At 35.1% G+C, this 11,386-nt stretch overlaps 2 protein-coding genes across 2 annotated transcripts in view; both read left to right on the top strand.

Annotated features, from left to right (window-relative positions):
- The window catches only part of HELRODRAFT_185220 (hypothetical protein), a 4,324-nt gene extending 2,490 nt beyond the window's left edge, over nucleotides 1–1,834 (top strand). The window contains exons 8-12 of the mRNA XM_009033286.1: nucleotides 80–182; nucleotides 392–538; nucleotides 679–834; nucleotides 1,050–1,509; nucleotides 1,534–1,834. Of these exons, the coding sequence (XP_009031534.1) occupies nucleotides 80–182; nucleotides 392–538; nucleotides 679–834; nucleotides 1,050–1,127 (484 nt within the window). The 3' untranslated portion in view covers nucleotides 1,128–1,509; nucleotides 1,534–1,834. The remainder of the gene's footprint in view (nucleotides 1–79; nucleotides 183–391; nucleotides 539–678; nucleotides 835–1,049; nucleotides 1,510–1,533) is intronic.
- A 427-nt stretch (nucleotides 1,835–2,261) lies between these two features.
- Nucleotides 2,262–6,146, top strand: HELRODRAFT_189931 (hypothetical protein; the record flags this gene model as incomplete). Its single annotated transcript, XM_009033285.1, has 12 exons — nucleotides 2,262–2,389; nucleotides 2,614–2,763; nucleotides 2,970–3,080; nucleotides 3,268–3,327; nucleotides 3,502–3,661; nucleotides 3,916–3,987; nucleotides 4,198–4,372; nucleotides 4,466–4,548; nucleotides 4,896–5,014; nucleotides 5,234–5,316; nucleotides 5,387–5,711; nucleotides 5,917–6,146. Exons 2-12 carry the CDS (start codon nucleotides 2,631–2,633, stop codon nucleotides 6,144–6,146), a joined length of 1,551 nt encoding a protein of 516 aa, XP_009031533.1. The 5' UTR covers nucleotides 2,262–2,389; nucleotides 2,614–2,630.
- Nucleotides 6,147–11,386: the final 5,240 nt, after the last annotated feature.

The following is an 11,386-nucleotide window of genomic DNA, read 5'->3' as shown; positions in this document are numbered from 1 at the left end:
TCAATAACAAGCAATAATCTTAATATAAACCAAAATATAAAGTTAATTAAAATAATAACGAATATAAAATGAAAATCAGGAAACTGTCAGATGGCCTCTTTTTGGAGCAGTGCACTAACATTGCTAAGAGCTATCCGACCATCAAATTTGAATCCATGATCATCGACAACACGTGCATGCAGGTCAGATTTTTAAAGATATTTCATTCCATATTTTATTTGAATTTAAATTTTTAGGTTAGGCTTTTGTAGTTGTATAACTTTTTTGATCATTCAACAAAAGCTTACAGCCGCATTATCATTCATTACCTTCATATTTATTAGTGAAATGCGACGGTAACTGTTTGGCAACTTATATGGCCACATCATTATAACATCACAATTATTGATAGTTGGTGTCAAGGCCACAGCAGTTTGATGTCATGGTGATGCCGAATTTGTACGGTAATATAGTGGACAATCTGGCAGCTGGTTTGGTCGGGGGGGCTGGGGTGGTCCCTGGCGAAAGCCACAGTACCGACATTGCAGTCTTTGAGCCAGTTAGTGTTTCGTTGTCTGGGCCATTTGAGAGGGTGTTGTTCGAAGAATGTTTGGAAATAGAAAAAATGTGACAAAACTGATTTTCAACTAACTAAAATTTGACCTTTACACCCGACTCAAATGACGTCACCTTAATTAGGGGGCTCGCCACTCGTTTGCTGAGAGCGCCGGGAAGAACCAGGCCAACCCGACGGCCATCTTGATGTGCGCTGCCAACATGCTGGAACATCTCGGGCTGGATCAGTATGCCAGAATCATCAAAACCGCTCTCTGCAAGGTCGTCGCCTCTGGCAAGGTCTGGATGATGTAGCCGGGAAATCTTTTCATTTTTGTCGTATTCACTTATTTAGTTGCGTACAATCGTTATGCGTCAATAACAGTTGTCTTCAGCGTCAATCATAATTGATTGATTGGTTTATTCATTCATTCATGTATTCATTCATTTATTCATTCATTCATTCATTCATGTATTCATTTATTCATGTATTCATTCATTCATTCATTCCCCAGCACCGAACCAATGACGTTGGGGGGTACACCACGAAGACGGATTTCACCAAGGCAGTCATCAAAAATCTCGCATTTTAAAACTGAACTCTCTGAAGTCACGATGAACTAACTGGAAGTGGAACAAATCACCGAAAAAAATATTTTTTTTTTAAATTTAGGTAAATCTTAAAAATGTCGACTGATATGATTGTTTCATTGATTGTATATACATTTGATAGTGGATGATAAATTCTTGTTGATTATTAGTTATTGAAATTTTAAATTTTTTTTTCCCTTGATAATGTATAGAAGTTTACAAATCCTTGCTAGGTTGATTCTATTTCAAACATAATTTGTACTTAAAAGGTTTAAAAATTTGTTTCATGAATCTCTCAGCTTCGTCAATTTTAAAGAAAAACCCTCGTATTTTTATGTTAATTAATTAATTAATTAATTGGTTAATAATTACTTTCAATTACTTTTTAAAACTTTTAAATTGCTATTTTTAAAACTTTTAAATTGCTATATTGCTAGGCAAAACATTTGGTTTTAGGTGTTTAAATAGATGTTATTTTTGATGTGATTGGTTTTTGACGTGTGTCCGCTTACACTAACTGCAGTTATTTGTTATTCTACTCATGATATGGAACAAAAAGTTAATAATTTCACCAAAAAGTCGAAACTCTAGCTAGGGTATCAGTTTTTTCTCATTTCATTTTTATTACTTCGTTTAATGTTGACTCAGTTTTTGCAGTTTTCATCACGGAATTGGAATTTTTCGATGTCAATCTTTTTAATAAAATTTAGTCAGTGTAAGTGTTCGCCAGGTTAATTAATCTATAAATTTCAATTAATCTTATGGTATTTATATAGTGTAACTTTTAAAATTCAACTCGGCTCTCATCTGGACTTCCAAGATAAAAATCTGAAGGAAGACTTAAATAGCATGGATTGTATTGTAATGGGTTGTATTCTTCCAGCTATAAACTCTTCTTGGAATGGAATCCATGGCCGACAAAACTTGATTGTGACTACTACAGTTCAATACTAAATTATAGGGCCCATATATCTTAATGCTAATATAGGTATATGTAAATAACATATAAAAATCTGAACTAATTAATAATATTTTGGTGTAAGATTACCATGATGTATTCCAAGAGTAAGGACGTAGTTAAGTCTCCGAATTTTAAAAGCTAAAAAAACATCTGCCGTCTATGGTTTACAAGTTGAAAATTTTTGGGCGGAATTAAGTTAAATTGTGCGTCGTTTTTCAAAATTTTAAACTTAAAATTACCAATTTATTCAGTAGTAAAATTTTATTTTAATAATTATGAACAATTTCTCACTTGGGTTCTCGTAAGTTTTTTGTTGATTTTCAATATTTGCGACATTTAATTTTTTTTATTTTTTCCAGGTCTGGAGGTTGGTTTTAATTTGCTTTGCCTGTTCAGTTGACATTTCTGGATCCTGATGGGAATGATTGAGTAGAATGCCTATTGATGCGTTATTTAATATTTTTTCCATTTTTTAATTATTTTCTCTTAATAATTCAAAACTTTGAAGCAACTACAATCTTTCTTAACTTAAGCTACCACGACAATGCAACAGCCTCTTGGTCTTGGTTTTAGCGGTTTTGGTGGGGGCGGAAGTTTGTTAGGAGGGTCAGCCGCTCCGGCCAGCTCTGTCCCAACAGGACTTGGTGGGTTTAGCGGATTCGGACAGGCTTCTAATGGTTATTTAATTTGTTTCATGTCAATCTTCACTTTAGACAATTTTAAATCATTTTTTAAAATTTTTAATACAATATAATTTATAATATAATTATAATACAACTGATGATTATCTAATTTCTAAATCAAAGTGTTATAAATTTGTAATTTAAAAATGGATAAATTGGCTGACATGAGCTTCAAAGTTTAAACCTAATAAAATTAGCAGCCAGCTCTAATGGGTTTTCATTAGGAGGGGGCGGAACATCTCAGCCACAACAGTCCACTGCTTTCTTTGGTTTACCAGCTGCTACTACATCTACCACAGGTGCTCTTCCTGGTCAGTTATATGCCGGTCATCATCACATCATTTTTTCTTTTCATTTTCATTCACATTATCATATCACATAATCTTTTTAGTTGTCATCTTATCACATGTCTTCATTGCTCTATTTTTCTCATACGTAGTTCTAAGTGAGTTTGTTGTATATTTATACAATTACACTTTCTTCTTGTTTAACCACTAGACCCAGTATTGGGAGGTGGCCTAGCACTAACCATGACTACTACATCTGCTCTGACCTTTGGTTTCTGTTTATTTTTTATCTTTTAATTTCATTAATTATTTATAACTTTTATTGGATATTCAAATAGTAATGTGAATTATTATTAATCATAAATGATTTTATGGTACTTTCTATCAATAAAATGACTGATAATTTCTATCAAATGTTTAATCAATCTAAATATTTTTCTACCAGGCTTCAACAGCTTATCAGCACAGTCAGTTGCAGCAGCAACAACAACAACTAACATCTTCTCGAACTCATCCACACAACAATTTCAAGGGCTTGGTGGGACGGATTTCAAGCCATTGTCCAGTGGAGCGAGTGCAGTCACTACGGACAATTCTAAAATTAGGTTCCGATCATCTTTTGCTGAATGAAAATTTTTTTTGAAAAGTTTTGTGTTCATGTATAATTAGAAGAGCTAGATACGAACTTATTTTCAAAATTTACAAAAATAAATTGCTATTTTTTGTAAGTTTTAATGTTTAATTATTTATTTTGTCTTTTTAATAGTTACTAAGCTGTCAGAAAGTTTTTTTTAAAAACTTAAATACAATTTTGTTGATGATAATTGATTATGTTAATGTGTATTTATATGTTAAACAGCAGTGGAACTGTCAAGAGTGTGAAAGACCATATCATTCTACCCACATTCATATCTCTTGTTGAAGATTTCAAGTTAGCTAATGTCATGGTTGTTGTTGTTGGTGGTGATGTGGCTGTTGTTGTTGTTGATGTAACTTTGTTGTTGATGTTTCATTGTTGTTACTACATTTTCCGACTTGCTGTTAATGTTGTTATTGTTACTACTACTGCTGCTGAAGATGATGATGATGTTGTTGTTTAGTTGATGATGTCATTTAGTTGATGTAATCATTCATCCCCCAGTAAGAACGTTCGATCTCAAAAGAGTATTCGCGAGTCGATATCCCGTTCGTCACAAAAGTCGTTGCTGAAGATCGAAGAAGACGTCAGAGACCTGAGGCAGCAGATGAATTTCGTGGCTGCATCCTTGCAGAAAATTTCAACGTGCGTCGATTCGCTGAAGAAAGAATCTACCCAAGTTTGTTGTTATTTTTGTTGTTTGTTATTATTATTATTATTATTATTATGGTTATTATTATTTTGGTTATTTTAATTTATTTTAAAATGGAAGGAGCTGAGAAATGCAGAGATAGCCCAGAGGACGAACGACTTGTCCCAGCACATGCTTCAGTCTGATTACAAGTCGCCTTATGAGTAATGAGGCTTTATTACTTTATGCCTTAATAGTTGTTGTAATGAGTATTTATTGCTGTTGTTGCAGTTGTTGTTGTTATTTGATATTTTCATCATCATGGTTGCTAGCTTCTTCCTCTGTTGCCTTTGGTCATCATTCTCTTCCTCATACTTTTGACTACACTACCTTTGCCATCTTCATTTGCATATTTCCTGTACTAGTCATCATCTTCGTCCTCATCATCACCGTCTAATCACTCTAATCATCCTAATCCTTTTCATTATCATCTTGCCACCATCATCATCATAATCATCTTCATACACAGAAAGAGACACACACACAGAAAGACACACACACACGCGCGCAGATACTTCCAGAACTTGTTGGTGAAGTTCGAGCAAGAGATGGACTTGTGCAGGACTCAGTTCAGTGAGGTTGAGACCTACCTGGAATCTCTCAACTCCAATAACTTAGCCACTCCCGCCGGTAGTGATGATAATGATGATGATAATTATGATGAGGTGGTTTTTATTAATGACGACTTTGCTGATTATATTTTTTTATGTTAACTACGATGATGATGATGATGATAATTATGATGATGATGATGGTTATGACGATGATAACGATGTTGTTGAGGATGATGACAATGATGATGATGATAGCATTAGTGATGATGATGATGATGGTATTGTCATTTTTAAGAACTCTCATGCATTTTCGACAAGTTGAACGAGGGCTTCCTTTTCCTGGCCGCCAAACTACAAGTAGTCCATGAACTCGTCAAGGTCACATAAATTATTATAATTTGGCTCTTCGACCTTCTAACCGCATCATAAATTATCATAATTTATACAGGCCAAGAAAGAATTATTCCAAAGTTACAAAAGAAACGACATATACTCAGACAGAGTTGATTTCTTTAAGGCGCCTAGTAGCAAAATTATAAATAAAAATAACGCCACTACAGATGATATAAACAACATCAATAGTACTTTAAATAATGCCCTAAGTAGTATTATTAAAAGTAGTATTAGTAGTAATGTTAGTAGTAGCAGTGGTGTCAATGCAGTCGTCAGCAGTGGTAGTGGTAGCGTGAGTGGTAGCAGTAGGGCGGCCAGTCTTAATCCATTTCCCTATATAAACAATATGGCCTCGACTGCTATGACGTCAGCAGTCGGTTGTAAGTAGTTGTCGTTTGTGTGTGTCCTTTCACGATGTCTTTGTTGTTGGTGTCAATGTTTTTTTTTGTGTTGCTAGCTACGTTTGCTAATGTTCTGTATTTAATATTTGCTGTTTTGGTAGTATGATTGTTTCTAGTTTTATATTTTCCCGGTTATGACCCTGCTTTTCGTTACAAATTTCCCTTACAATGCAACTGAAAACAGCGCAGCAGCAACAACAACAACCTGGTTCCATAGGATTGTTTGGTCAACAACAGCAGCAACAACAACAGCAGCTGCAGCAGCAGAACAAAATGTTGAAGCACAATCTCTTCAACAGCAACCGCAACCAGAACAACAATGCAGATGACAGTAGTAGCTTTGTTCTCGGCTCCAATCTGAACAACGACGCCAATCTGAAAATTGGTTGCAAAAGAGGAAAGCCATTGAGTTGATCTTCTTTTTGGTTTCATGTTCGTGTAAATTTAAAAAAAAAATTATTTTATTTTCTAATTTGTTGCATGATTTGATGCTGGCGTTGGTGGTGATCACGATGACGTTTCTCTAATTGAAATTTGAGCAATGTCTGTTGTCAGGTCAACCTTCTTGTAACCTCTATCTTCCCTACTTTGCTTCATTTATTTTTAATTAAAATGGGATTTTTATATAAAATTTTTATAAATTTTATTCAAAATTTTTTTCTTTCAGATTAGGACTCTGAAGAAATGTTTTCTACGCGACGCCATGATTGACGCTGTTAATTTTTTTAACTTACGTGACGTTTTTTATGAAAATTTACAACAGCAATTCACATGTAAATGTCCAAATATGGTACATCATCATCGAAATAATAGTTTTTAACACACTTTTAAATAAACGCAGTTTAAAAAATCATTTTCATACTCTACGCTCTTCTTTACTGTTATATTTTTTCCTCAAATCAACATCCAGCCAGCTAAAAATTATTTGTGAGATATTTTTTAACGTTCTTGAAAAAATGGAACAAAATCCGCCGGGTAACAGAGTTGTGTTCTCTTTTCTTTTGTTTTGTTCATTCGTAGAGCATAGAGTCATAATTAGCAAAGAAATCAGAACTATCAATTTATACGTGAGGCCTATGCGCGCCTATGAACCTGTAAAAGAACGTACGTACATGAATGAATGAATGCGTGCGCATATGTGAGCGTTCGGAGTGCGTAAACCAGAGTGACATCTGCAGTTGAGAACTGGCCGCAATTACAGAATGAATGGGATTGAGGTCGTGGGTATCATTGCTTCGAAAGCACTCCATGTGCAACCGCCCGAAGTGTACGACCTCCTCCACCCTGCTGCTGCCTCTATCTCGTTATATCACTGGCTGGCTGCTCTTTTCCTTTTTATAGCGTGTTTTTTTGCGTCTGTATAACAAAAAAGCCAAATCACGTATTTATGTAAAATCTGTCAAATAGTTGGTTATTCACAGTTGAATGGAGAAGTTAGTGCAGAAATGGAGATGTGTTAGCGACGGAGATGTGCTGGAGGCGTCGGTAGAGTGCGACGAATCATGCATTACTATCCGATTCGTTTTGTTTATTAAAAGTTCAATGGCATGTTGGCGAACTTGATGGAGACGAATTATCTCGATGATTTGTCAAATACGAATAATAAAATTAAATAATAAAATAATAAATCTTTTTAAAAGAGTTTTAATTTAATTTTGCCAACGATGCATCAATCAGTTCTATTGTGTTATCGCCAGACAAGCGGGTGCGAATTTTCGCTTTTTTCGTCACCGCAGCAACGCCCTGAAAAAAAATTCCGTACAGAAAAACACGACTCGCACAGGCATCTGAAAAATCGCATGAAAAAAACTACAAATAAGACGAGCAGACGGAAACGAATTGCCGACAGTTTTCGGTTTCTCCATTTCGTCGCGTCTTCGCAATGAGATCGCGACCCCGGCCATCTGGTGATTAAATTCGAAGAAATAAATATTTGTTGTCTGCCTAGGGAGTAGGTCATCCTCGAACAATTTAATCCCATCATAGGTCCTTTCAGCGACACGGTTCGCTGTCCAGTTGGCGATTAAAAACGCTCACAATTACCAGCCAACCGAATAGCTGAATGTGAATGAGTGTGTGTTTGCGCGTGTGTGTGTGCGTGTGTGTGTGCGTGTGTGTGTGTCTGTGATCGAAAAATTTATCATATTAGTGTTTGTTCTTAGACAAACAGCCGTTGTAATACTCTTTAATGTCACGACAATAGGTTTACGATTGTCTAAATAACATCAAATACATAAGTGTGATGTTGTCGTTGATGTTATCGTTGTTGTTGTTGTTGTCATTGTTGTTGTTATTGTTGTTGTTATTTTTGCATGGCTACCCTTAAAATTATTATCAATCTAGTAAATGCTAGGCCTACAGTCCACATATAATTTTACGCACCTACAAGTATATTTTTATTAGTAGTATTATTCTTATTTAATTATTATTATTTATCATTATTATTATTATCATTTATTATTATATTTTTTTATCTATAATATAGGTACACCTTTATGTATCTTGGTCGTTTTTGTTTTTGTATTTATTATTTTTGTTATTTGGTCAGCCATTGTTTATCGTTTGAAAGTTTCATGTTGATGTTATTATTACCGCTAATAACAGTAATAATAATAATAATAATAATAATAACAACAATAATCTTAATAATGTTTGTAAACATAAGAAAAAAAATACATAGTTGTTATTAGCCTTTGTTATTCCAAAGTTTTATAAAATGCAACAAATATTTTTAAAAAATTTGAAGATTTTATTTATTCATTCATTCATCCATCCATTAATGCATTCATTACTCATCCAATCATTCATCATCCATCCATTCATCCATTGATACGTACATTTAGTTAGTTATTTATTTATTCAACAACATCCAACTACGTGCCATAAAGTTTAATATTTATGAGCAGCAGATGTGGAACAATGAACACAAATGCTTTATTTTCCCTTCCCTAAGAAAATAAACTTACACGAACTCGTGAATTTAAAATTCGCGCCAAAAAAATAAAATGTCGGATAAACAGAAACAACAACGAAAAAATGAAACCGGAAAACCTTTTTTTGAAAAAAAAGATACAGAATAGAAGAGACTGAAACATGAAACAACAAAATAAAACATGAAATTATTTTGAAGAAGTACGAAAGAAAAAAAATGAAAAAAAAATAAAAAAGCACTTTTACATTTTACAAGTAACTCCCTCATTGCCTGTTATTTGCCTCGCTCACATATTTATCGCTCATATCTCTAGATAAACATTGCATCGCCTCTTTAATACGCATAACTAGAGCGTATATACCACATACGCGTGTGTACAACACCGCAAATGATACACGTTCACTGGATGTGTTGTGTATGTGTGATAGCGTATAATACGCATATATACAACACTAAATACGTGCATGTATGCACAATGCGTATAATTAGATAGGCAATCATTCAAACATAAATACACAAACATGAATATAAATGATCTCATATACAAACAAATCTACAAAGGTACCGCGGACAAAATATTGGATGCTTCATATATGTACATAACACAAGTGTCTGTAATGCGTGAATATATTTTCACATGAGAGTATGCATGCAATGTTTGAGCGAGCACACAGTCACACACGCACTCACACACACACGCAGTCACACACACACACGCAGTCCACACACAAACACAAATGCACCAACACACGGCTGTGCAGTAGAAACATATAAGCACTGGAATAAACGAGATGAGAGGATTAAAATTAAAAAGCTTTAAAACCAACCGCAACGCAGGACAACAAACGCGGTGAAACAAACATTAAAACAAACACTATTAAACACACACACACATACACATACTCACACTCACACGCACGCATACAGATACAGAGACATAAATACGTACACTTGAATACACAAACTTATACAAACACACAGATCACAAAAGCCGACAAAACTCTCCCAGTGAATAGAGTATCATATAAGTTTCATTTCATTATTCGCGCACTAATACATCTTACATCAAACACACCGATTCACGCACACAAACGCACACACTCACACATGCACACACACGCGCCCGTACGCACGCACATACGCGCGCGCACAAACAGCCGGCTAGCAATAAAACAAAACAACTGAATAGACCCAGGTAATTTTTCAAACCTCCAATAAAACCAACTGCTTATCTGACCTTAACGTGACCTCCGAGTGACCTTCACGTGACCTTGCGATGAGTCACATGACCTGGCGGCGCGATTTACTACTTACTGAGCATATTTCATTGAGAAATGGTTGCAGAGGGGTTTGAAAGTATTTTAGCGGTGGCATGCAAGTATTAAGTACTTAACAGTACTTTACATTACATACTTCTTCCTAATACATACACGTGCGTTTTAATGAATGAATGAAATATTCAAATCATAGTCTCACTGATATGACATCAATCGATCAATCGTTCGTTCGTTCGTTCGTTCGTTCGTTCGTTCATTCGTCAGGCTGGTGATGGTGGTCGGTGAGGTCTCTTCCATGCATTTGCGATGTTGATCTGTGTGCTGTTGGACTGCTCATTGGTTCAACCATGGCGCCGAAATGCACTGGTAAAAAATGTTTGTTATAATGAAAGATGAAAAGTTTCAGCACATGCATGGATTAGTTGGTCTGTGTGTGGCTGGTTGCATTCGATGGCACATGTATCGTACAGGTATTTATTTTGTGTGTGTGTAAGTTTTTTGAAGTATTTATACGTACGTTTGTGTCTGTGTGTGTTTGGATGTGTGTGCATGTGTATGTGTGTGTGTGTGTGTATGTGTGTGTGTGTGTGTTTGAACGCGTGTGCGTGTTTGCAACAGGCCATGGCGTGATTAAGTTCCATTTTCTTTGCTTCGAAATCGATAAAGGAAAGGAATTGATGTCGTGAGCTCGCTTCATACATTAGTTTAATTCTGTGCTGACCGGCTGTGTGCGTGTGTGGTTGTTTGTGGTTGTATGTTTGTGTGTGTGTGTGTGATTGTGTGGGTGCGGTTGCGTATGTGTGGTTGTACGTGCGTGTGCGCGTGTAAATTGTGCATGTATGTGATAAGGACAATGTGAATTTTATCTACCTATGTACATTAATGCATCCCTACGTACATATAAGCACGCAAGAATCAACATTTGCACGTGTTCATAAATGCACGTGATGCTAGCTACATGGTACTTAAATGAACTATTTTTTATGCATGAATGTGTACATGGAGTTTTGCAAACATAAGTACCGTCACACGTTGCCTTCACTGATGTACACTGATGTACGTGAATACGTACATGTTATTATTAAACACAGGGACGGTATTACACATGTGTGTATTTTTTAGGAAAATACAAACGTGAATATGCATCTTTATAATATTTGTACGGGTATGTATATGTATGCATGTATGTATGCATGTATGTATGTATGTATGTATGTATGTATGTATGTATGTATGTATGTATGTATGTATATGTATGCATGTATGCATGCATGTATGTATGTATGTACGTATGTATGTATGCATGCATGTATGTATGTATGTATGTATATATGTATGTATGTATGTATGTATGTATGTATGTATGTATGTATGTATGTATGTATGTATGTATGTATGTATGTATGTATGTATGTATGTATGTATGTATGTATGTATGTGTGTGT

Source organism: Helobdella robusta (assembly GCF_000326865.2).
Source record: "Helobdella robusta unplaced genomic scaffold HELROscaffold_9, whole genome shotgun sequence".
NCBI lineage: Eukaryota > Metazoa > Annelida > Clitellata > Rhynchobdellida > Glossiphoniidae > Helobdella > Helobdella robusta.
Note: the sequence above shows the minus strand (reverse complement) of the source record. Positions and strands in the feature narration are given on the sequence as shown.